This window comes from Pristis pectinata, chromosome 22 (genome assembly GCF_009764475.1).
Source record: "Pristis pectinata isolate sPriPec2 chromosome 22, sPriPec2.1.pri, whole genome shotgun sequence".
NCBI lineage: Eukaryota > Metazoa > Chordata > Chondrichthyes > Rhinopristiformes > Pristidae > Pristis > Pristis pectinata.
The window spans coordinates 35,508,897-35,536,063 of NC_067426.1; the positions used below are offsets into that span (position 1 = coordinate 35,508,897).

The 27,167-nt window shown below is 43.5% G+C and overlaps 2 protein-coding genes across 5 annotated transcripts in view; both read right to left on the reverse strand.

The window, feature by feature from the left end:
* LOC127581629 (uncharacterized) overlaps nt 1-20,643 on the reverse strand; it is a 28,291-nt gene extending 7,648 nt beyond the window's left edge. Inside the window, exon 1 of the mRNA XM_052036164.1 lies at nt 20,535-20,643. The gene's annotated coding sequence lies outside the window, so the exon portion shown is untranslated. The remainder of the gene's footprint in view (nt 1-20,534) is intronic.
* The window catches only part of adgrb2 (adhesion G protein-coupled receptor B2), an 898,475-nt gene that overhangs the window by 459,761 nt on the left and 411,547 nt on the right, over nt 1-27,167 (reverse strand). For all 4 annotated transcript variants that reach the window (XM_052036166.1, XM_052036168.1, XM_052036167.1 and 1 more), the window contains one exon: nt 16,383-16,547. In XM_052036166.1, the coding sequence (XP_051892126.1) occupies nt 16,383-16,547 (165 nt within the window). The remainder of the gene's footprint in view (nt 1-16,382; nt 16,548-27,167) is intronic.

Below are 27,167 nucleotides of genomic sequence, written 5' to 3' on the forward strand. Positions count from 1 at the left end.
TCTGCCCACTGACTCTTTCGAATTTCCGGCATGTTGCTGATGTTTTCCACAGTGAAGACTGACACAAAATACTTATTCAGTTTGTCCACCACTTCATTGTTCCCCAGTACTACCTCTCCAGCGTCATTTTCCAGTGGTCCGATGTCCACACTTGCCTCTCTTTTACTCTTCATATATCTGAGAAAACCTTTGGTATCCTCTTGTATATTAGCTTTACCTTCATATTTCATCTTTTCTCCCTTTACTGCTTTTTTAGTTGCCTTCTGTTGGTTTTTAAAAGCTTCCCAATCCTCTAGCTTCCTGCTAATTTTTGCAATATTGTATGCCCTCTCTTTTGCTTTTATGTTGTCTTTGACTTCCCTTGTCAGCCACGGTTGCCTCATCCTCCTTTAGAATGCTTCTTCTTCTTTGGGATGAACTAATCCTGCATCTTCCGAATTACTCCCAGAAACTCCTACCATTGCTGCTCTACCATCATCCCTGCTAGGGTCCCCTTCCAATCAACTTAGGCCAGCTCCTCTCTCACGTCTCTGTAGTTACCTTTACTCAACTGTAATACCGATACATCCGATTTTAGCTTTTCCCTCCCAAACTGCAGGTTGAATTCAATCATATTATGATCATTGCCTCCTAAGGGTTCACTTACCTTAAGCTCCCTAATCAAATCTGGTTCATTGTACAACACCAAATCCAGAATTGCCTTTTCCCTGGTGGGCTCAGCCATAAGCTGCTCTAAAGAGCCATCTCGTAGGCATTGTACAAATTCCTTCTCTTGGGTTCCAGTGCCAACCAGGTTGTCCCAGTTTATTGAAATCCCACATGACCACCGTAACATTGCCTTCTTACATGCCTTTTCTATCTCCTGTTGTAATTTGTACCCCATATCCTGGCTACTACTCGGAGGCCTGGATATAGCTCCCATCAGGATCTTTTTACCCTTGCAGTTTCCTAACTCTACCCACAAGGATTCTACATCTTCTGATCCCTTGTCACTTCTTGCTAAAAATTTGATTTCATTTTTTACCAACAGGGCCATCCCGTCCCCTCTGCGCACCTGCCTGTCTTTTCAATATGATGTGTATCCTCGGATATTTAGCTCCCAGCTGTGATCTTCTTTCAGCCATGACTCTGTGATGCCCACAATATCGTACCTGCCAATTTCTAACTGTGCGACAAGCTCATCTACCTTATTTCATATACTAATGCATTCAAATATAACATCTTCAGTCCTGTATTCACCACCTTTCTTCTCAAATTTGTCTCCTTGTTGCCTGAAGTTAAATTCTTATCCCTTTCTCTTATTCCTTATTCTGGAGACTTCAGTAATTTCTCCTGCACTCTCCTTCCTTTTTACTTTATCCGTACCTTTCCAATCTGTTGAACCCACCCCCATACTACCAACCTGGTAAAGAAAGTTTAAAGCCCTATGTGCATTAACATAGGGATTTAAGCTATAAACATATACATTAAAACAATCCAAGGGAACAGTCATAAGCATATAGCTACTCATTTTGCCAATAAGAACTTTCAAGTGTTAATATGCACCATAACAAGTACTTGCATTTATATTACACTTCCATCATTAATGCCTCAAGAAACTTAACAGAAGCAACATTTCGGCAAATTTGACATCAAACCAAGCAAACAGTTATCGCAATTGTTCAATGCTTTGCTGGAAGTGTTGGGATCCAAAGGAAAGGAGAGAGGGAGAGAGTTTTAGGAAGGTTATTTCCAGAGTTTAGGGCCTAGGCGGCCAAAAGTATCAATCAAGGATTAAAATCAGGACTGCACAAGATGCTAAAATTGGAGGAATGTGGGGATGCATGCCTTAAAATTCAAGGTAATGCTATTTAGTGTAACGGTGGAGAAGCAGGATGCTAACTGCTGTTTTGGTCATTGGGCCTCAATGGAAATTTCTCTTGCTCCTGATGCCTGGACTGAAAAATGTACACCCCAGTACTCTTTTCTCTGAGACTGGACTTGGGATATGTGTGGCTTAATGATTATGTACAGATGGATCTCGGGCTGAAAGTCCATTGCTACTCCCTGAAAGTAGCAACACAAGTGGACAGCGTGGTAAAGAAAGCAAACTGCATACTTTCCTTCATCAGTCAGGGCACTGAGTACAAAAGTTGGGAAGTCAAGTTTCGGCTGTATAAAACTTTAGTTAGGTCACATTTTGAGTGTTATGCGCAGTCTGGTTGCCACCCTATAGGAAGGATGTGGACAGCTGTGGAGAGGGTGCAGAAGAGTTTTACCAGGATGTTGCCTGGATTAGAGTGTATTAGCTATAAAGAGTAGTTGGACAAACTGGGATTGTCTTTGCTGGAATACCGGAGGCTGAGTGACATGATAGAATTATATACAATTATGAGTGGCATAGGTTGGGTAGATGGTCAGGGAGATTTTTCCCCCAGGGTGGAAAGATGAAATATTAGATGTTTTAGATGTTTCAAAAAGGATAGTGTCACAGCTGCAGAAAAGGTGGACGTCATGGAAGGACTGTCTACGGAGTCTCTGTGGGTGGAGGTTAGGAACAGGAAAGGGTCAATAACTTTACAGGGTGTTTTTCATAGGCTGCCCAATAGTAACAGGAATATCGAGGAGCAGATAGGGAAGCAGATCCTAGAAAGCTGTGATAATAACAGAGTTGTTGTGATGGGAGATTTTAATTTCCCAAACGTCGATTGGCATCTCCAGACAGTGAGGGGCTTAGATGGGGTGGAGTTCGTTAAGTGTGTTCAGGAAGGATTCTTGACACAATATGTAGATAAGCCTACAAGAGGAAAGGCTGTGCTTGATTTGGTATTGGGAAATGAACTTGGTGAGGTGTCAGATCTCTCAGTGGGTGAGCATTTTGGAGATAGTGATCATAACTCAATCTCCTTTACGTTAGCACTGGAGAGAGATAGGAACAGACAGATTAGAAAGACGTTTACTTGGAGTAAAGGGAATGATGAGGCTCTCAGGCAGGAAATTGGAAGATTAAATTGGGAACAAATGTGCTCAGGGAAAAGTACGGAAGAAATGTGGCAAATATTCAGGGGATATTTGTGTGGAGTTCTGCATAGGCATGTTCCAATGAGACAGGGGAGTCACAAGAGGATACAGGAACCGTGGTGTACAAAGGCTATAATAAATCTAGTCAAAAGGAAAAGAAAAGCTTACAAAAGTTACAGAGAGCTAGGTAATGTTAGAGATCTGGAAGAGTATAAGGCTAACAGGAAGGAACTTAAGAAGGAAATTAGGAAAGCCAGAAGGGGACATGAGAAGGCCTTGGTGGGCAGGATTAAGGAGAACCCCAAGGCATTCCACAAGTATGTGAAGAGCAAAAGGATAAGATGCGAAAGAATAGGACCTAACAAGTGCAGCAGTGGGAAAGTGTGTATGGATCCGGAAGAAATAGCGGAGGTACTTAATGAATACTTTACATCAGTATTCACTACGGAAAAAGATCTGGGGGATTGTCGTGAGGACTTGCAGCAGGCTGAAAAGCTTGAACATGTAGATATTAGGAAAGAGGAGGTGCTGAAACTCTTGGAAAGCATCAAGTTGGATAAGTCGCCAGGACCGGATGAGATGTACCCCAGGCTGCTGTGAGAGGCGAGGGAGGAGATTGCGGAGCCTCTGACGATGATCCTTGCATCATCGATGGAGACGGGAGAGGTTCCAGAAGATTGGAGGGTTGCGGATGTTGTTCCCTTATTCAAGAAAGGGAGTAGAGATAGCCCAGGGAATTATAGACCAGTGAGTCTTAACTCAGTGGTTGGTAAGCTGATGGAGAAGATCCTGAGGGGCAGGATTTATGAACATTTGAAGAGGTATAATATGATTAGGAATAGTCAGCATGGCTTTGTCAAGGGTAGGTCCTGCCTTACGAGCCTGATTGAATTTTTTGAGGATGTGACTAAACATATCGATGAAGGGAGAGCAGTAGATATAGTGTATATGGATTTCAGCAAGGCATTTGATAAGGTGCCCCATGCAAGGCTTATTGAGATAGTAAGGAGGCGTGGGATCCAAGGGGATATTGCAATGTGGATCCAGAACTGTCTGGCCCACAGAAGGCAAAGAGTGGTTGTTGAAGGGTCGTATTCTGCATGGAGGTCGGTGACTAGTCATGTACCTCAGGGATCTGTTCTGGAACCCTTACGCTTTGTGATTTCTATAAACAACCTGGATGAGGAAGTGGAGGGATGGGTTAATAAGTTTGCGGATGACACAAAGGTTGGATGTGTTGTGGATCGTATAGAAGCCTGTAAGAGGTTACAGTGGGACATAGATAAGATGCAAAGTTGGGCTGAGAAGTGGCAGATGCAGTTCAACCCAGATAAGTGTGAAGTGGTTCATTTTGGTATGTCAAATATGATGGCAGAATATAGTATTAATGGTAGGACTCTTGGCAGTGTGGAGGATCAGAGGGATCTTGGGGTCCGAGTCCATGGAACGCTCAAAGCAGCTGCACAGGTTGACTCTGTGGTTAAGAAGGCAGATGGTGTATTGTCCTTCATCAATCATGGAATCACTTTGCACTGAGCCCCAATATTGTTGGAGTGTATTGTGCTGCAGCTGGTACCAGAAAAATGGCAGAGAGGTCCTGGACTATATTAAGCAGCACTGCCCCAATTCATTGACTATAACCTGAACATCCTTGGGGATGAAATGGAAAGAAACAACTGTAACTTTCAAGAAGAGGCTAAGAGATCACTCAGGGCTACAATCAACAGGAACTGAAAGAAGGGTATCACACAACTATTTTCTGGAAGTAACATATGCCACGTATGTGCCACAAAACATTCCACTACCTGACCATGTTCCAGGCTAAAATCATAAGAAGCAGGTGCCTGCCCAGCAGGCATAAGGTAACATATCGACATAGACAGAGGACTAGCTAACAGGCAAGAAGCAATGTATAGGGATACACTGGAGGAGAGAGTCAACTCAGGTCACAGCAGCTGGATCCACTGAAGAAACCAGGAATCTCCCTGCTGTGCAACTTATCTTCCAGCCCTTGACCATGTGTCCCTTAACTCAGGAATAATCTGTATTAATAACCCACATGTGTGCTGGCCAGTTAAACAAATAGCACACTCATTTTTGTCAATTTTTTTTGTCTTTATTGCTGACCTCTTTATCCTGACCCATTGCTTCCTGCCTGTTAGCCAGTCCTCTATCTATGTCAATATGTTACCTCCAACACCATGTGCTCTGATTTTCTGTCTTAATCTTTTGCGAGGTACCAAACTTGCTAGAAATCTAAATAATGGGGCAGCATGGTAGCGTAGCGGTTAGCGTGACGCTATTACAGCGCCAGCAATCGGGGTTCGATTCCCATCGCTGTCTGTAAGGAGTTTGTACGTTCTCCTGTGTCTGCTTGGGTTTCCTCCGGGTGCTCCGGTTTCCTCCCACATTCCAAAGATGTCCGGGTAGGTTAATTTGGGTTTAAAATGGGCGGTGTGGACTCATTGGGCCAGAAGGGCCTGTTACCACACTGTAAAATAAAATTAAAAAAAACAACTACTTGTTCCTCTCTATCCATTCAGGTCAGGACTTCCTCACAAACCTCGAATAAATTTGTCAAATACAACTTCTCCTCAGGAAGCCATGCCGACTCTGCTTAACTAGATTATGATTTTACTAATGCATCTCTATCATCTCCTTACTAATTTATGCTAGTATTTTCCCGAGAATACACATTCTGCTGATAGTTTCTTACTTTTTGCCTCACTCCTTTTTTGAATAGGGGTGTTATGTTTTCCCAATCCTCTGGCTCTTCTCCAGAATTTAAAGACTTTTTAAAGATTATAATAAACACATCCACTGTTATGGTGGCTTCTTCTTTTAGGATCTTAGGTTTCAAGCCATTTGGGAAAGGGGACTTATCAGCCTTTATCCTCATTAATTTGCCTATTACCAATTCTCTAATGATAGTGACGGTTTTTAATTCCTCCCCGCCATTATTCACATCAGCGGGATAGTCATAATATCTTCTACCATAAAGACTGATGCAAAATATTTGCTTTGAACGATGGTGTCATAGAGTTCTGCAGCATAGAAAGGGGCCTTTTGGCCCACCATATCCATGCTGAACATTCCACACTAATCCCATTTGCATACATTAGGACCATATCCTTCTTCACCTTGCTTATTTAAGTGTCTATCTAAAAGTCTTTTAAACGTAGTAATTGCATCTGATTCCACCACCTCCTCTGGCAGTGCATTTTATATATCAACTACACCTTAAGTAATGAGAATTCCTCTGCTATTGTCTTATTCTTATCGTCTTATTGACTCTTATTGTCCATTTTTATATTCCTCTTCAGTTTGCCCTCAGTTTATTTTCTCTCTTTATTACCCTTTGCTCAACATGGAGATAGTGGCTTGAATCAGCAAGGCCAGTCAGTCCTTAGTCATCTGTGCTCTTGTGTGATGAACCACAGAAATATCCAGCTGTCAACCAAGATCTATGTGTACAAAGCAGTCATACTCTAGCCTTTTGTATGGCTGTGAGACTTGAATGCTTAACAAGAAACATATCAAATAGCTTGAGTGTTTCCATGAGATCTCTGCTGTCACCCATGGGCATCAGAAGGCAGGACAAGGTGACAAACTTGGAAGCTCTGGCCTGGTCAGCAGTGAGGCCGTGATCCTGAGGACACAGTTGCGCTGGACAGGCCACGTACTCTGTATGGACAGCTCCTATATGTCACTCCAGCTCCTTTATGGAGTTCTTGTACAGGGCCACTGGAACAAGCGACGTCCAAGAAAGCAGTACAAGGATTGTATCAAATAGCCTTAGTGGCATTCCTGCAAAAGAGTCTTGCGCCCAGGACAAGCTGGTGTGCTTTGGCCAAAAGGGCCTGTATCAACTTTGAAGGCAGCTGACAGGATCAAGTCACCAGAGCCAGAGCACGCAGACTTTCCCATGCCCCCACTGTCCCTGAGTGTGTGCCTCAGGGCCACAGTTGGGCTCACTAACAAAGACAGCACAAATTACATAATTGAACCTGATGGTGAACTGACGACAGAAGAAGCAGTGCATGTATTCTGTTCATGCACTCTAGCCTATGAGCAGAAACTTGCTCTCTGAGGCAGACAATTTTATAGAAGGTCAGAAAATAATCCCCCTTTTTTCATATTCATCGCTGAGATGGTCAAGTAATGTTCTAGAACATAAAACACTACAGCACAGTACAGGCCTTTTGGCCCACAATGTTGTACCGACATTTTATCCTGCTCTAATATCTATCTAATCCTTCCCTCCCACATAGCCCCCTATTTTTCTATCATTCATGTGTCTATCTAAGAGTCTCTTAAATGCCCCTAATGTATCTGCCCCCACCACCTCTGCCGGCAGTGCATTCCACGCACCCACCACTCTCTGTGTAAAAAACTTACCCCTGACATCCCCCTTATATCTTCCTCCAATCACCTTAAAATTATGTCCCCTCGTGTTAGCCATTGTCGCGCTGGGAGAAGGTCTGTCCACTCGATCTATGCCTCTTATCATCTTGTACACCTCTGTCAAGTCACCTCTCATCCTCCTTCTCTCCAAAGAGAAAAGCCCTAGCTCGCTCAACTTATCCTCATAAGACATGCTCTCCAATCCAGGCAACATCCTGGTAAATCTCCTCTGCACCCTCTCTAAAGCTTCCACATCCTTTCTATAATGAGGCAACCAGAACTGAACACAATACTCCAAGTGTGGTCTGACCAGAGTTCTATAGAGCAGCAACATCACCTCGCGGCTTTTGAACTTAATACCCCGACTAATGAAGGCCAACACTCCATACGTCTTCTTAACAACCCTATCGACCTGCGTGGTAAACTTGAGGGATCTATGGACGTGGACCCCAAGATCCATCTGTTCCTCCACCCTGCTAAGAGTCCTGCCATTAACTTTGTATTCTGCCTTCGAATTCGATCTCCCAAAGTGTATCACTTCAGACTTATCCAGGTTGAACTCCATCTGCCACTTCTCAGCCTAGCTCTGTATTCTATCAATATCCTGTTGTAATCTACAGCAACCTTCTATACTATCCACAACACCACCAACCTTTGTATCATCAGCAAACTTACTAACCCACCCTTCCACATCCTCATCCAAGTCATTTATAAAAATCACAAAGAGCAGGGGTCCCAGAACAGATCCCTGCGAAACACCACTGGCCACTGACCTCCAGGCAGAATATGCTCCATCCACCACCACCCTCTGTCTTCTATGGGCGAGCCAATTCTGAATCCAAGTTTCCCTGGATCCCATGCCTCCTGACATTCTGAATGAGGCTTCCATGAGGAACCTTATCCAATGTCTTACTAAAATATATGTACACCACATCCACTGCTCTACCTTCATCAATGTGCTTTGGCACATCCTCAAAGAATTCAGTCAGGCTCGTGAGGCACAACCTGCCCCTTATAAAGCCGTGCTGACTGTCCCTAATCAGCCTATGCTTCTCTAAATGTCCATAAATCCTGCCTCTAAGAATCTTCTCCAGTAAATTTCCCAGCACTGAAGACTCACTGGTGTGTAATTCCCAGGGTTATCTCTACTTCCTTTCTTAAACAAAGGAACAACATTTCCTCCAATCATCCGGCACTACTCCTGTGGTGAGTGAGGATGCAAAGATCGTCACCAAAGGCGCAGGAATCTCTTCCCTAGCTTCCCGTAATAACATTGGATATATCCCATCCGGCCCCAATGACTTATCTATCCAAATGTCTTTCAATAGTTCCAGCATATCCTCTTTCCTCACATCGACATGCCCTAGCATATCAGTCTGTCGTATGCCATCCTCACAAACGTCAAGGACTCCCTCTCTGGTGAATACTGAAGCAAAGTATTCATTAAGGACCTTCCTACCTCTTCCGACTCCAGGCACATGTTTCCTGAATGGCCCTACCCTCATTCTAGTCATCCTTTTATTCTTCACATACGTGTAGAATGCCTTGGGGTTTTCCTTGATCCTACTTGCCAAGGACTTCTCATGCCCTTTTCTAGCTCTCCTAAGTCCATTCTTAAGCTCCCTCCTGGCTACCCTGTCTGATCGATGCTTTCTAAACCTTAGGTAAGCTTCTTTCTTCCTCTTGACAAGATATTCTATATCTTGTGTCAACTACGGTTCCTTCACTCTACCATCCTTACCCTGCCTCAATAGGACAGTATTCCTTAAACAACCTCCACATTTCCGCTGTGCACTTCCCCAAGAACATCTGTTCCCAATTTATGCTCCCAAGTTCCTGCCTAATAGCATCATAATTCCCCCTCGCCCAGTTAAATACTCTCCCATATCATCTGCTCCTATCCCCCTCCAAGGCTATGGTAAGGGACAAGGAGTTATGGTCACTATCTCCAAAATGCTTTCCCACTGAGAGATCTGAACCTGATCAGGCCCATTGCCTAGTACCAGGTCCAGTATGGCCTCTCCTCTAGCGTGATAGTCAGTTCTGCTCCTCATTTGTTGCTGCCCACCAGTCATGGTCAGCCTTGTGTTAACTTTTTGCACCTTTTACCACAGTAGGGCATAAGGAGTATTTGCATGTCAACCTCTATATAGCACTGGAACAATCAGTTCTTAATATAGCTCTTCAGCAAATCAAACCTGATCACAACTGTGGTGGACGTAGGCCCTCATTTCTACACTTGAAATCTCCCTGCCCAGAAACAGAGCCTATGGTAATTGGTCCTGACTTGTCGAGAGGAGACTCCCTTTCCCACCATCTGCTGCATTTTTCATTCAATCCCTTTTCACGATCCTTTGACCTCTTCTTTTTCTTCCTCAGCTTCTTCCTTCTGCAGCGTCTTAGACAGAGGCTGGTTTCTGCAGTCGGCATCAGATGATGATAAAACCCTGTACAGAGGACCTTAAGGTGATACAGGTACAGGAATTACGTCTTGAGGAGCCCAATGTTTTTCTCTACCATACTCCAGGTGATCCCATAGCCTTCATAATAATGCTGCTTAGCTGTAATCTTAGCTGCATGTACAGGAATCATATGCTAATGAGGGATGAGCTAGGCCTTATCACACAAGGTCCAGTCCTCAGGGAGGAATACAACAGCTTATCTACTGGAGGCAAATGAATGGCTGAAGAATAAAAGCCATTCAAAATCTCTTGATATTGAGGTATGGAGAATGGTAGACAAACAGTTGGCCCACTGCTCTTCTTCACATATATAAATGACATGGATTCTAGAAAACTTATTAACATTTCAAAAGTTATTGAAGAAACCAAACTTGGATGTTTGGCAATCAATGAAGAGGGATTTATATGCAAGGTTAAGTTGGGGAGCTTGGAATTTTTGTTTCCCTTGAAGCAAAGAAGACTAAGAGGAGACTTGTTGGAGGTCTACAAGATTATATGTTTAGATAGAGTATAGCAAAAAAAAATGTTCTTGTAGTTCATGGAACGTTGACTAAGGAATGAAAGTTTAAAATTTTGGGCAAGGCATACAGAGGGCATGTAAGGTAGAAATTTTTTTGCGTAGCAAGTAGTAATGATTTGGAACTCATTGCTCTTGTGATGCAACTCGAGATGATCAATTTTTTCTCAAGAGGAAAGTAGATAAGCATGAAGGAAGTAAACCTGAAGAATCGCGGGATAGAGTAGGGGTATGAGGATATCTGGATTGCTCTACAGAGCCAACATGGACACGATGGGCTCCACTAACATTTACTACAAACCCATTGACTCCCACAGCTGCCCAGACAGCTCCTCCCAGCCTGCATCTTATCAAGATGCCATTCCTTTCTCCCAGTTTCTGTCTCCACCACATCTATTCTCAAAATAAGCCCTTTCACTCCAGAACATCAGAGATGTCCTCCTTTCTCAGGAAACAGGGCTCCCCACGCACCCCCCCACCCCACGGTAGTTGACAGAGCCCTCGCTTGCACCTCCTCCTTTTCCCATACTATCAAGTGCCAAACCATAGAACCATAGAACAATACAGCACAATACAGGCCCTTTGGCCCACCACGTATCAGCCTCCACCACCACCTCAGGAGGCGCATTCCATGCCCCAACCACTCTCTGGGTGAAAAACCTCCCTCTGACATCACCCTTGAACTTCCCACCCATTACCTTAAAGCCATGTCCTCTTGTTTTGAGCATTGGTGCCCTGGGAAAGAGGCGCTGGCCGTCCTCTCTATCTATTCCTCTTAATATCTTCTATACCTCTATCATGTCTCCCCTCATCCTCCTTCTCTCCAATGAGTAAAGCCCTAGCTCCTTTAGTCTCTCCTCATAATCCATACTCTCTAATCCAGGCAGCATCCTGGTAAATCTCCTCTGCACCCTTTCCAACACCTCCACATCCTTCCTATAATGAGGCGACCAGAATTGGACACAGTGAGTGTGGCCTAACCAAGACAGAAAGAGATAGAATTCCCTTGGTCTTAACCTTTCATCCCACCAGCCTACGCATCCAGCACATCATTCTTTGCAACTTCCGCCAGCTACGTGTTCCCACCACCAGCCACATCCTCCCCTCCCTACCCCTTTCCGCTTTCCACAGGGACGACTCTCTCCAGGACTCCCTGGGTTCACTCATGCCTCCCCACCCATCACCTCCCCAGGCACTTTCCCCTGTAACCATAGGGGGTATAACACCTGTCCCTACCCCTCCTCCCTCACCACCATCCAGGGATCTGAACAGCCCTTCCAGGTTTAGCACGGATTCACATGCACCTCCTCCAACCTCATGTACTGAATTCTGTGCTCTCGATATGGCCTCTTCCACATCAGTGAGACCACCCATAGACTAGGCAACCACTTAGCCAAGCCGCTGCGGTCCATCTGCCATGGCCATCTGGAGTACCTGGTTTTTTAAATTTTAAATTTTAACTTTTTATTTACAGCGTGGTAACAGGCCCTCTGGCCCAACGAGTCCACGCTGCCCATTTTAAACCCGAATTAACCTACCCGTACGTCTTTGCAATGTGGGAGGAAACCGGAGCACCTGGAGGAAACCCACGCAGACACAGGAGAACATACAAACTCCTTACAGACGGTGACGGGAATCGAACCCCAATCGCTGGCACTGTAATAGCGTCGCGCTAACCGCTACGCTACCGTGCGGTTGCAAGCCATTTTAATTCCCCTCCCCATTCCCACACTGACCTGTCTGTCTTCGGCATCCTCCAATGCCAGTGTGAGGCCAAATGCAAACTCAAGCAACAGCATCTGGGTAGTCTACAACCCAACAACATGAACATTGAGTTCTCCAATTTCAGGTAACCTGTTCCTCCTCTGTCCCTTTCTCTCTCCTTCTGGTCTACCCAGTAGACCAGTACCCACACACACCCACCATCCTGCCCCCCAGCACCTTATCACCCAGTTTCTTTTCCCTCCTCCACCTACTCCAACTGCCCATAACCCACACACACCTTCCACTGAGTTACCTCCCTGCATTGTTTCCATCTGCCCACCTCACCTCCCTTATTTGGATCCATGCTCCACCTTCCTTTCCTATCAGAATACCTCATCTGCAGCCCTTTGTTGCCTCCACCTATCACCTCCCGGCCTCTGTCACTATTTCCACTCCTCGTTCCTTCATCTGCCCATCACCCCTCTTCATCTGGATCCACCTATCACTTGCCAGCTTTTGCCCCAACCCTTCCCCTCACCTCTTTATACTGGCTATCTCCCCTCAACTCTTTCAGTCAAGAGGAAGCATCTTGACCCGAAACATCAACTATCCATTTCCCTCCACAGATGCTGCTTGACCTGCTGAGTTCCTTCAGCAGTTTGTTCTTTGCTCCTGGTTCCAGCATCTGCAGTCTCTTGTGTCTCCATCTCTATGATATTGATCATAGAGTCATGGAGTTATATAGCATGGAAAACAAAACCTTTTGGCTCAACTCGTCCATGCCAACCAAGGTGCATACCCAAGCTAGTCCCATTTGTTGTGTTTGGGCCATGTCCCTTGAAACGATTTCTATCCACATACCTGTCCAAAAGTATTTTAATGTTGTAGGTATTCTCATCTCTACCACTTTCTCTGGCAAAGTGTTCCACACACCCACCATTCTCTGTGTGAAAAATTTGCCCATCAGGTCCCCTTTAAATCTTTCTCCTCTCACCTTAAACCTCACCTCCTGTTTTAGATTCCCTTACTCCAGGAAAAAGACTGTGACCATCCACCTTATATATGCCCCTCATGATTTTATAAACCTCTGTGGTCACTCCTCATTCTCCTATGCTGCAGGGAAAACAGTCCCAGCCTGTCCAGTCTCTCCTTATAAGTCAAGCCCTCTAGTCCAAGCAACAACTCTGTGCATCTTTTCTGCACCCTCTCTAGCTTAATCACATCCTTCCTATAGTATTGCATCCAGAACTGCACACAGTACTCCAAGTGCACTCTTACTAGCATCTAGTACAGCTGTAACTTGACATCCCAACTTTTTTATCCAATGCCTTGGTCAATGAAGGCTAGCGTGCCATATGCTTTCTTCACCACCCTATCTAACTGTGTTGCCACTTTCAAGGAACTATGTACTTATACCCCTTGGTCTCTCTGCTCTACAACACTGTCCAGGACCCTCCCGTTCACTGTGTATGTCTTGTCCTGTTTTAACTTCACAAAATGCATCACTTCGCACTTGTCTCAGTTAAATTCCATCTGCCCACCTTCCCAGTTGATCTAGATCCAATTATAACCTTAGACAACTTTCACTATCCATTACACCACCAATTTTGGTGTCATCTGTAAACTTACTAATCATGCCACTTACATTCTCCTCCATTGACAAACAACAGGGGACCCAGCACTGATCCCTGCAGCACACCACTGGTCACAGGCCTCCAATCTGGGAAGCAACCCTCCACTACGACTTTCTGACTCCTTCCATCAAGACAATTTTGTATCCAATTGGCTCACTCACCCTGAATCCCATATGATCTAACCTTCCAGACCAGCCTACTATGCAGGACCTTGTCAAAGGCCTTGCTAAAGTCCTTACAGACAAATTCTACAGACCTGCCCTCATCAGTCCTATTGGTTACCTTTTCAAAATACCCAATCAAATTTGTAAGACATGATTTCCCACGCAAAAAGCCATGCAGACCATCCCTAATCAGTCCTTGCCTTTCCACATGCAGATTATGTCTCTCAGAGCCAGTAGTTCCCTGGCTTATCCTTGCAGATCTTCTTAAATAAACGCACAGCGTTAGCCACATTCCAGTCTTCCAGTACCTCATCCATGGCTGACAAAGATATAAAACTCTCTGCCAGAGCCCCAGTAATTTCTTCCCTAGCTTCCCGCAATGTTCTAGGATACACTTGGTAAGGTTCTGGGGGTTTGTCCACCTTTAAGTGTCTTAAGACTGCTATCACCTCCTCTTTTGTAATGCCAATATCTTACAAGACATCACTGTTCTCTTCCCTGAACTCACTAGCTTTCCTGACCTCCTCCATGGTGAATACAGATGAGAAGTATTCACTTAAGACCGCTCCCATCTCCCATGGCTCCACACATAGATGACCACACTGATGTCTCCCTTTTGCTCTTATGAAATCTTTTAGAATTATCCTTTACCTTATCTGTCAAGGATATCTCAAGTCCCCTTTTAGCCCTTCTGATTTTCTTCTTGTGTACTCTTACAACCATTATATTCCTCAAGGGATTCACTTTATTCCAGCTGCCTGTACCTGACATTTACTTCCTTTTTCCTTACTAGAGCCTCAATATCCTCCATCAACCAGCTTCCTTAATCCTGCCACCCTTGCCCTTCACTCTAACAGGAACATATAGGCCCTGAACTCTCCCTATCTCACTTCTAAAAGCGTCTCACTTGCCAGATGTCTGTTTACCTGCTGACAGCCTCTCCCAATCAATCTTTGCAAGTTCTAATGCCATCAATATTAACCTTGCCCCAATTTAGGACTTTAATGTATCTTTTTCCATAACCATTTTAAAACTAATAGAATTATGGTCACTGGTCCCAAATTGTCCCCCATTAACACATCAGCCACTTGTCCAGCCTAATTTCCTAAGAGGAGGTCAGGTGTGGCCACCTCCCTTGTCGGGTCCTCTACATATTGCTCGAGAAAATTCTTCTTGACACACTTAACAAATTTTGGCCCATCTAATCCCTTAGCACTATGGCAGACTCAGTCAATATCAGGAAAGTTACAATAACCTACTTTTACAACCCTATTATTCCTACACCTCACTCCCTACATATTTGCTCCTCAAATTTCTGCTGGTTGTTGGAGGGCCTATAGTAAAATCCCATCAAATTGTGAAATATAGCATGAATTAGCAGCTGCAACCTGGAGTGAATGGGAAGCTAAGGACCTCAGGTGTCAGTGACCTTGATCTCCACAGTTAGAAGTGTCACCCTACAGGTGTGTGATTTCTGTCATCTCTGACTTTGAACACAATAGTTTCCAGAAACATTGTTCTTGGAAATTAGGAGGAGCAGTAGGTCACATTGCCCCTCAAGCCACTCTGATTTAGATCATGTACTATGTGACTGTAACCTCAATTTCACATTCTTGTCTAACTGCATTCACCCCATGCATTTTAAGTATCTATCTATCTCCGCCTTAAAAATATTCCAAGATTCTGCCACCCATTGGGGATGAGCATTCCAAATAATGTCCCTCTGAGGGGGAAAATTTCACCTCATCTCTGTCCTAAGTATGTCACTCCTTATTTTTAAGTAGTTACCTCTCAGTTCTAGATTCTAAACAGCATTCCACCGATACAAATAAAGCTGATGAAATCCCACCAAGCTAAAATCCAAACTCGTTTTCTTTCTCCACAGATTCTGCCCATCCTGCTGAGTATTTCAAGCATTTTCTGTTTTACTCTCCACCAAAATAAGCTGTTTGAGACCAACGTCTATGATGTTCGTGCATTGTTTTTAAGGGAACCTGGGGTAAAGTATCTGATTTAGAACCATAGAACCATACAGCACAAAACAGGCCCTTCAGCCCACCGTGTCGTGCCGTCCATCAGACCACCCTCACACTACCTAACCCCTTCCTCCCGCATATCCCTCTATCTCACGTTCCTCCATATACCTATCCAACAAGCTCTTGAACCTGTTCAATGTATCTGCCTCCACCACCACCCCAGGCAGTGCATTCTGTGCACCAACCACTCTTTGGGTGAAAAACCTCCCTCTGACATCTCCCCTGAACCTCCCACCCATCTGAGTTCTTAAAATGGATCCACTCCTTAAAGTACATTAGGGATCACTACCAGACTGGATTTCATGAAGAATTTGGCAATTGTTTCCTCGACTCTATATTCCTTTAGCCATTGAGGTAAAAAGCATATTTGTGAAGAGAGGAGGATGAAAGCAAGTAAACAGAGAAAATAAATCATATATTATATTACTGTATTCATTATTATGAAATATAATTTTCCTTACCTGGGCATCTTTTCTCATTGCATGTCCTGACTTCTTCCCCTGATCCTTCACATGGGTAACCTTTGACACTTGTCCCTTTGCACATCCGGAAGCGTCGTTGCCAACCACTGTCACATGTCTTGGAACACAAACTCCAGTGGTTCCATGGACCCCATTTGCCATCAGCTAAAAAAAATGATAAAATATAATTAATTCATTTGAGGACTCTGTCTGCAACTGCACCAGCAGTGTTTACAAATGATTTGTGTACAGGAGTATTTTATGAAAAGTTGTTAACTCAAATTTCATCCATCATCAAAATCAAACAACTGTCTTGCATGTGGAAATCTCTTGTAAAGAAATGACACTGTTGAAATAAAGAGCAAGAACTGAACACATGGTATAAATTATGAATATGTTAAGGGTAATACATCAGTAAGGCATGGGGAATTTTACATTTTACACCCTGTTGTCCTTACTCCCCAAAAGCATGTCCATAGCCAGTTCTGTTAACTTCCCACCAGATTAAAATTAATTGTTTAAAATTAATTGTTTTGTTAACTGTGTTCATGTTGTCCTTGCGTAGAACAACCTGAGTAATTCCCCAACACCAACATTAACTAAATATTTTTACCTCATGAAAGCAATTATTCTCGTAAGTGAATAATCTTACTTTGTGATGTTGAGGTGCTTACCTCAAAAAACATAAAGAGTTCAGGTAGTCCAGAGGGAGTATTATTTGACCTCAATCAATGAACCAAAAGTCATGAAGAAGAAACCGTGCACAGCAGTGCCTATTTTGTTTTAGGAACCATGTCGCTCAACAACAAATCTGATGGCATAATATTCAAATGAAATCTGAATGCTTGAAAATGAAATTTGACATACTTCTGACAGGATGTGTACCAAATGCTGTTTAGATTAAAGAGTTTGCATGCATCCATCTAAGGAAAGCTAACACCAAGTAGAGCAAATAGATTTTGAAAGCAAAAAACTGGAGATGCTGAAAACTGGAAATAAAAACAGAAAATTATGGATTTCCTCAGGAGGTCAGGATGAATCTGTGGAGAGAGAAACAGAGTAAATGTTTCAGTTCCAGATGAAGGGTCTCGACTGAAACATCAACTATTTCCCTCCATATATGCTGCCTGACCCACTGATTTCCTCCACTGCTTTGTGTTTTGCTAAATGTTTCAGATCGATGAAATGCCATTAATCTGTAATGTTAACCTTGTTTCCCCCCAGGGATGCTGCCATACCTGGTATTTCAATCAGTTCCCTGTTTTTAATTGTAGCCAGATATTGACATTTGTTGAACCTAATGCAATTTCAAATGTCACATGCCAACCCACACCCTATAAATCTGAATTGAATTATAAATGACGATGAAGGATTCCGGTGCTACTTAAAGGCAACCTGAATCCCCATGTTTTACTCATCTCTCTTCAGGTTCTCTGCTACCTAAAGCCTACTTGTTTTCTCTGTTTCCCAGTTCTGATGAAGGGCCCAGGATCTGAAAGATTAACCGTTTCTCCTTCAACAGGTACTGCCTGACCTGTTGAATATTTCCACTTTTTTCTATTATTATGAATTATTTACAGGTTACTTCTCTCTTTTTGAGTTTTGTTAGTTCACCAGAAGTGGTCTTGGTGATGCTAAAATACTATTGTAAATTTAAAGGATTGTGCTTTCACAAATTTTTTCGAGCCATGGCCTTGTAGGACACTGAGGAACACAGCTTCCAATGAAACATGGGAAGAGGTTCAGAAAGATTAAAAATAACTGAAACTCTCCACGAAATAAAACTGTGGACAGATTCAATTTTTTTTAGAAATCAGACTGAACTGCATACATATTTAACTGATTTGCAGTTGATGTTTCAAATTGAAATTTCATTTCAAGGTGTGAAGATTTAGGGGACACAGTGATCTGTGATAAGATTGTATGCAGACTTCAAGAAGCAAGATTGGGAAAAATAGTCTTAGACCTGGCAAAGTGTGTGAAATATACTGGATGATGAGTAACACTATTTCCTCCTTGCAGTTGAAAAAGAACCATAAAAGAAAAGAACACAACTGCTTAAAGCATGGTGGCAAAAACAAGGCAGCAAATTACAAACTGAATGATTAGGAAAGGGGAAGGTACAACAAGACCTGGATGACCCTCAGCTAAATGCCACCAAATTTACTGATGAAAGTAAGCATGCAGGTGCAGCAGGCAGTTTGAAAGACAAATAGCATATTGGTCTTCATAGTGAGAGGAATTGGGTACAGACAGAGGGATGTCTTACTGTAATTGTTTAGGTGAGGCTGGATCTTGAGCACTGTGTGCTTTTGATCTCCTTATCTGTGGAAGGATGTTCTTGCTATGGAGAGAGCTAGACTGATTATTGGCATGGGCAGGGCGAGATGTATGAAGGGAAATTAGAACAATAATTATGCTGCCTGGATTAGAGGACATGCGCCATGAGGAGAGGTTGGACAAACTTGGCTTGTTTTTTCTGGAGCGGTGGTGGCTGAGGGGAGACTTGGGTGAAGTCTATAAGATTATGAGAGGCATGGACAGAGTAGACAGCCAATATCTCTTTCAAAAAGTCAAAATGTCCAATACTAGAGAGTATGCAGTTGCGGTAAGAGGGGGTAAGTTCAAAGGAGAAGTGCAGGGCAAGTTTTTTTTTACACAGAGAGTGGTGGGTGCCTGGAAATGCGCTGCCAGGGGTGGTGGTGGAGACAGATATGATAGAGGCATAAGAGATTGTGGAGCCTATTGTGGAGGCAGAAGAGATTAGTTTAGTTAGGCATTTAATTACTAGTTTACTTAGTTTGGCACATTGTGGGCCGAATGGCCTGTTCCCATGCTCCACTGTTCTATGTTCCCTAATATTGTTGGAGATTATTTCTGTCCTACTTTGTGAAAACAGCATGAAAGTTTTTGTTAAATAGGTCTGCCATTTCTTTGTTCTGCAGTTTCTTTGTTCTGCAATATGATTGCACTGGAGAGAGTGCAGAGGAGGTTCACCAGGATGTTACCTGGATTGGAAGACTTTGGTAATGGAGAGATTAGATAGGCTGGGTTTATTTTCATTTGAGTGAAGGAGACTGAGGGGTGACCTGACAGAGGTATATAAAATTATGAGAGGCATAAGTGGGGTAGAAAGTCAAAATCTTTTTCCCAAGACAAGGAGGAGTTTTAAGGTGAGAAGTACGAGTTTTAAATGGTATCTGACGGGTAAGATTTTTAAACAGAGATTGATTGATATCTGCAATGTGCTGCCAGTGGAGGTGGTGGAATAAGATACAATTACTAAATTTTAAGAGGTGTTTAGACAGATACTTAAAAAGGCAAGACATAGAAGGATGTGGTCCTAATATGGGCAAATAGGATTAGCGTAGATGGGCAAAAAGGTAGCATGGATGTGGTGGCCAAAGGGCCTGTTTCTGTGATGTAGAACTCTATGACTCTTTATGACAGTCAAGGGCCTACATTTGTCTTCACTAACGTTTCTCTCCTCTAGAGAGGCTTTTAAAATTAGTCTTTATGCTCCATGCAAGTTTACTCTCATGCTCTATTTTCCTTCACTTAATTAACCCCTTGAACCTTCTTTGTGTTCTAAACTGATCCCAGTCCTTAGGTTCACTGCTTTATTGATTCATAGAGCAAATTCATATGTCTTTGATCAATACTATCACTAATTTCCCTTGTTAGCTATCCACCCTTCCAGTTCTATTTCTGTTCCAATCAGGAATGAAAAATTGTAGTTCATCCACATGCCTCTTAAATATTTGCTATTGCCTATCCACTGTCAACCCCACAAATAACATTCCATAATCTATTTTAGCCCACTTTCATACTGTTATAGTTTCCTTTATTTATATTCAGGAACTTAATCTCAGAATCCACTCCATCACTCTCCATCCTAATGAAGAATTCCATTATGGTCTCTGATCCCCAAGGGACCTCACACAAGATTGTTAATTAAGTTTTTCACATAACACACCAACCACTCTAATATGGTCTGCTCTGTAGTTGGTTTTTGTCACAAACCAGCAACAAAAGAAACACACTGAGCATGATTCAGTGTTAAAAACTATTTTATTAATCACTACTTATGATAATACGTAAAATAAAAGTAAAAAAAAAATGTTAGTATGTTAGAATTCAAGAATGTTAAACCTCGAACGTTAACCCCAAAACTAAACTCGTCATGTGTGTGTGTGACAAAGTCCAAAACTCCCAGTTCCTGAATGGTTCTTAAAGTTCAGTTCCGCAAGCCATAAGGTGAAACATGAGCAAGGGCTTCTTCAACAACCACCGTTGTCTGAAGATAAGATGTAGATGTAGAAAAACATAGAGAGAGTACATACGAAATCCAAATGTTCCACGATGGAACCCAAACGACACTTCAGTGTTTACTCGGTAGTGACTTCCTCACCCCGAAAAGCATCCGAACCGTGGTCGTCCACACACAAATACCTGTTTCCTTCTACAGGTCAGCAACAAAGTGAACTCCACCGGATTACTTCCAACTTCCATACATGGATTTCAGTGGCAAACACAGTTATTGTTTCTCATCCATCGATAGAGAAAACAAGCAGGCTGGTGTCTCTCTCCCTTCTCTCTCTCTCTTTCTTCTTCTTCTGACTTCTTCAACAACGTCATTACGTCCTTTATCTTCTATTGACGTAAGCACGCCCCACACACACATACACACACACTCTCTATCTTAAAGGGACTTTCACTGAGTCCGTAACAGTTTTCAACATATTGATCCATAAAACTATCCTATATACAATTCAGGAATTCTTACTCCACAGTATTTTAAAAATTTTTTTAAATGTTATTTACAGTGTGGTAACAGGCCCTTCCGGCCCAACGAGTCTGCACCGCCCATTTTAAACCCCAGATTAACCTACCTGTACGTCTTTAGCATGTGGGAGGAAACCGGAGCACCCGGCGGAAACCCACGCAGACACAGGAGAACATACACACTCCTTACCGACAGCGACGGGAATCGAACCCCGATCGCTGGCGCTGTAATAGCGTCGCGCTAACCACTACGCTACCATGCCGCCCAATAAATTTCTTGGGAACACAGCAACAAAAAATTTGTATTGTTACAAATTTGAGGACATGGTGTACCTTACCAAAAACAGAGAGAATGTGTAAAGTACGTAATTTAAGTGCATCTTAAAGAACTGAGTGCACCATGCATTATGCCTTGTGAAATATTGCTGTAATTAGTCACTGAGATTAGTTGAGAGTTTACCACCTTCAATAAAGGGATATTTGGCTGATTTCTCTACCTCTTTTTTTTGCCTTTGCAAGTAGCAACACTGGCAGCAACCAGACACCTTATTGGTATCATTTGGGATGTTGGCTCAAGCCATGTAAGCACAACAGCACAGGTTAAGGCACATGAAATCCAAGGTAAGCTGGTTAATTGGACACAGAATTGGCTTGGAGATAGCAGACAGAGGATAGTGGTGGAATGATGCTTTCATGATTAGAAGTCTGTGACCAGCAGTGTACCACAAGGATCAATAGCAGGAACTTTATTTGAACAGTAAGTTTGACATGAAAATTGATGCAGATAGTGAGGAAGGTTGTCTATGGCTAAAGCACAATATCGATCAGAAGGAAAGTTGGGCAGAACATTGGCAGGGAGAATTTACTCCAACAAGTGTGAGGTGGTGCTTTTTGTGAAGTCAAATAGGGATAGGATATAGGTAGTAAACGGTCAGGTAATATGGAATGGTGTCAAATTGAGGAACCCAATGATTCGATTCCATAGTTCCCTGAAAATGCCAACACAACATAGGGTGGTGAAGGTGGCACATGGCATGCTTGCCTATGAAGGCAAGGAGAGAGTGCAGAGGAGATTCGCCACGATGTTGTCTGAATTGGAGAACTTTAGTTATGGGGAGTGATTGGATAGGTCAGGTTTGTTTTCCCTGGGGCAAAAGAAGCCGAATGGTGACCTGCTGGAGGTATATAAAACTATAAGAGGCAGGGAGTCAGAATCTTTTCCCCCATGTTAGGCATATCAAAAACAAGAGTTGAGAGAAAGGACTTTTAAAGGGAATTGGAGGGGAAAATTTTTCACACAGAGAATGGTTTGATATCTGGAATGCATGATCCTAGGAGGTGGTGGAATCAGATACAATCACCATGTTTATGAGACACTTAAACACTTGACTAGGCAAGGCATTGAGGGATACAGACCTAATGCACTGATTAGTGCAGATAGGCAAAAAAGGTTGGTATGGAAGTGGTGGGCTGGAGGGCCCAAATCCGTGCTATACAACTCTGACTCTGAGGACACACGTCTTAAATACTTTGAACAATTTTCATTGAGATAGAGTAAAAAGTGTTGGGCAGATAAGCAAGAGAGAGATGCCAAGTGAACTGTTGGAGCTAGATGGCTCCAGATGCTTATCATGGGTCATGGGCATGCAATGGCAATGATCAGATTGGCACAGATCGGACTGAATCACTTGGACTGAGTGACTTGGTTTTTGAAAGAATCATAACATTAGGCAGCTAGAAGATCCAGGAGGCATTAACACTTCATGATGCACAGTCCTATCCAAGAGACCACTGGTCAGGTCGGTTTGAGAGGTGACAAGATGTCTCCAGCCTGTAGGCACTGGCAGGCTAGGGTAACTGGCTGCAGATCCAGCTATGCTAATGGAAAATAATAGTTCAAAAGCTGATATACAACTACCTGTGACAATGAGAAAATACAAGACAGCCTGACAGTGAAGTGAATATTGGCAGTTCTTTCCATGAAGAAGTGTGGTGATCAAGGTAGGTAATGCAGTGGTGCCACTAATATCCAATTTGACAACAGTACATCAGACAATAAGTATGAAACTGGGCCGAAAAGACCCACGCAGTTAGGTGCTAGGTATTTCTTAGAAGAGGCGAGCCAGAAGGTTGGTCTGTGCATGCAGGTGTTGCAACCTGAGGAGACCAAGAGAAGGTTGTGAAATAGAGCAAAGGGTACGGCAGCACAGGCTTACAGCAACAAATGGCAGCGTAGTATCTCCAGAAGTGAGTGAGTAATATCAACAACGAATATACCCTTTGAGGCAGGGAGAGAATACTGAGGCCTTTTTTCTCAGAGTGATGGATTTACAATGTGGACTGTGAGTGTTTGCCAGCAAGGCCTGGACAGATGTCGATTTCGCTCCAGGTCATCAACTGAGCAGGTGTTTCACCATGATGGTAGTGAAACATGAAAGCAGAAGGTGTCAATCACAGAAGTGCCCACAAAGGTTGAGAATGGAGCTGCAAAGCAAAGTAACTGCCCAGAGAAACACACCAGTATAAGTATCCCAGGGGCACAGTCTGAATCAAGGACAGTAAATGTTAAACCATTACGAGTAGCCCAAGTTTGAACACTGACTTGGCCAACTCAGAATAATAGGGCAAACCTCAATGGCCAGCAGTGCAGCAGAAGAGTCTGTAATCGCATTGAGCAGTAGGAGAAGGCCATCTCTCAGGAGTTTCAGAGTAATGGCAGTGCCATTCAAGAATCAAAAAATAAGGTCATTAGTTAAAGAGAACAACACAAGGTGCCACAGGGAGGTGATATTTCTTGAGTCTGCACAAATAACACTGATCAAGAAGACAAGACTTGATCAAGATAGGGAAGCAGATCCTAGAAAGCTGTGATAATAACAGAGTTGTTGTGATGGGAGATTTTAATTTCCCAAACATCGACTGGCATCTCTAGACAGTGAGGGGTTTAGATGGGGTGGAGTTTGTTAAGTGTGTTCAGGAAGGATTCCTGACACAATATGTAGATAGGCCAACAAGAGGAGAGGCTGTGCTTGATTTGGTATTGGAAAATGAACCTGGTCAGGTATCAGATCTCTCAGTGGGTGAGCATTTTGGAGATAGTGATCATAATTCTATCTCCTTTACGATAGCACTGGAGAGAGATAGGAACAGACAGACTAGAAAGGCATTTACTTGGAGTAAAGGGAATTATGAGGCTCTCAGGCAGGAAGTTGGAAGATTAAATTGGGAACAGATGTTCTCAGGGAAAAGTACGGAAGAAATGTGGCAAATATTCAGGGGATATTTGTGTGGAGTTCTGCATAGGCATGTTCCAATGAGACAGGGAAGTCAAGAGTGGATACAGGAACCGTGGTGTACAAAGTCTATAATAAATCTAGTCAAAAGGAAAAGAAAAGCTTACAAAAGGTTCAGAGAGCTAGGTAATGTTAGATATCTGCAAGAGTATAAGGCTAACAGGAAGGAGCTTAAGAAGGAAATTAGGAGAGCCAGAAGGGGACATGAGAAGGCCTTGGCGGGCGGGATTAAGGAAAACCCCAAGGCATTCCACAAGTATGTGAAGAGCAAGAGGATAAGAAGCGAAAGAATAGGGACTATCAAGTGCAGCAGTGGGAAAGTGTGTATGGATCCGGAAGAAATAGCAGAGGTATTTAATGAATACTTTACATCAGTATTCACTACGGAAAAAGATCTGGGGGATTGTAGTGAGGAATTGCAGCAGGCTGAAAAGCTTGAACATGGAGATATTAGGAAAGAGGAGGTGCTGAATCTCTTGGAAAGCATCAAGTTGGATAAGTCGCTGGGACCGGATGAGATGTACCCCAGGCTGCTGTGGGAGGTGAGGGAAGAGATTGCAGAGCCTCTGACGATGATCTTTGCATCACTGATGGAGAAGGGAGAGGTTCCAGAAGAATGGAGGGTTGCAGATGTTGTTCCCTTATTCAAGAAAGGGAGTAAAGATAGCCCAGGAAATTATAAACCAGTGAGTCTTACCTCAGTGGTTGGTAAGCTGATGGAGAAGATCCTGAGAGGCAGGATTTATGAACATTTGGAGAGGTATAATATGATTAGGAATAGTCAGCATGGCTTTGTCAAGGGTAGGTCCTGCCTTACGAGCCTGACTGAATTTTTTGAGGATGTGACTGAGCACATCGATGAAGGGAGAGCAGTAGATGTAGTGTATATGGATTTCAGCAAGACTTTTGATAAGGTACCCCATGCAAGGCTTATTGAGAAAGTAAGGAGGCATGGGATCCATTGCAATGTGGATCCAGAACTGGCTGGCCCACAGAAGGCAAAGAGTGGTTGTTGAAGGGTTGTATCCTGAGTGGAGGTCGGTGACCAGTGGTGTACCTCAGGGATCTGTACTGGGACCCTTACTCTTTGTGATTTTTATAAATGACCTGGATGAGGAAGTGGAGGGATGGGTTAGTAAGTTTGCGGATGACACAAAGGTTGGAGGTGTTGTGGATAGTGTGGAGGGCTGTCAGAGGTTACAGCGGGACATAGATAGGATACAAAGTTGGGCTGAGAAGTGGCAGATGCAGTTCAACCCAGATAAGTGGTTCATTTTGGTAGGTCAAATATGATGGCAGAATACAGTATTAATGGTAGGACTCTTGGCAGTGTGGAGGATCAGAGGGATCTTGGGGTCTGAGTCCATAGGACGCTGAAAGCAGCTGCACAGGTTGACTATGTGGTTAAGAAGGCAGATGGTGTATTGTTCTTCATCAATCGGGGAATTGAATTTAGGAGCCCTGAGGTATTGTTGCAGCTATATAGGTCCCTGGTCAGACCCCACTTGGAGTACTGTGCTCAGTTCTGGTCGTCTCACTACAGGATGGATGTGGAAGCCATAGAAAGGGTGCAGAGGAGATTTACAAGGATGCTGCCTGGATTAGGGAGCATGCCTTGTGAAAACAGGTTGAGAGAACTCGGCCTTTTCTCCTTGGAGCGATGGAGGCTGAGTGGGGACCTGATAGAGGTGTATGAGATGATGAGAGGCATTGATTGTGTGGATAGTCAGAGGCTTTTTCCCAGGGCTGAAATGGTTGTCACAAGAGGACACATGTTTAGGGTGCTGGGGAGTAGGAGATGTCAGGGGTAAGTTTTTTAACTCAAAGAGTGGTGAGTGCGTGGAATGGGCTGCCAGCAATGGTGGAGGAGGCGGATACGATAGGATCTTTTAACAGATAGGTACATGGAGCTGAGAAAAATAGAGGGCCATGGGTAAGCCTAGTAATTTCTGGGGTAGGAACATGTTCGGCACAGCTTTGTGGGCCAAAGGGCCTGATTTGTGCTGCAGGTTTTCTATGTTTCTATGTAAGACTAGGCAAGTTAGGGCAGCTCAGAGGTGCAGTGAAGAGAGCCGCTGCGTCACAGCACCAGAGACCCAGGTTCGATTCTGATCTTGGATGCTGTCTGGGTGGAGTTTGCTCATTCTCATGTTGACTCCAAGTGCTCTGGTTTCCTCCCACATCCCAAAGAAGGATAGGTTGGTAGGTTGACTGGCCACTTTAAATAGCCCCTAGTGTGTGGATGAGTGGTAGAATTTGGGGGAGTGAGAGTTGGTGAAAAGGTGGAGAGAACAAAAAAATTGGATTCATGTAGGATTGGTGTAAATGGGTGGTTGATGGTCAGCACAGACTCAGTGGGCTGGAGGATCCCGCGCCCCCCCCAACCCCGTGAGGGAAGAAGGTAGTTTATTCAGAGTGAGTGAGAGTACCCCTCATGGAATGCAAAGACAACTTTGGATGGGGCTGGAAAGAAAAGAGGACTAAAAGTGAACTAAAATGAACTTGTAGTGGATCAAAAGCCATAAGCAGGGACATAATCAATGACTTGAAAATGAAGCAGATACATAGAAATGTAGAAAATAAGACAGGAGTAGGTTATTTGGCTCTTCAGGTCTGCAACACTACACGATCAAGGCTAATCTAATTTAATGCCCTGTTCCCATCTTCTCCCCATATCCTTTGATCCTATTGGCATTAAAACATTTAT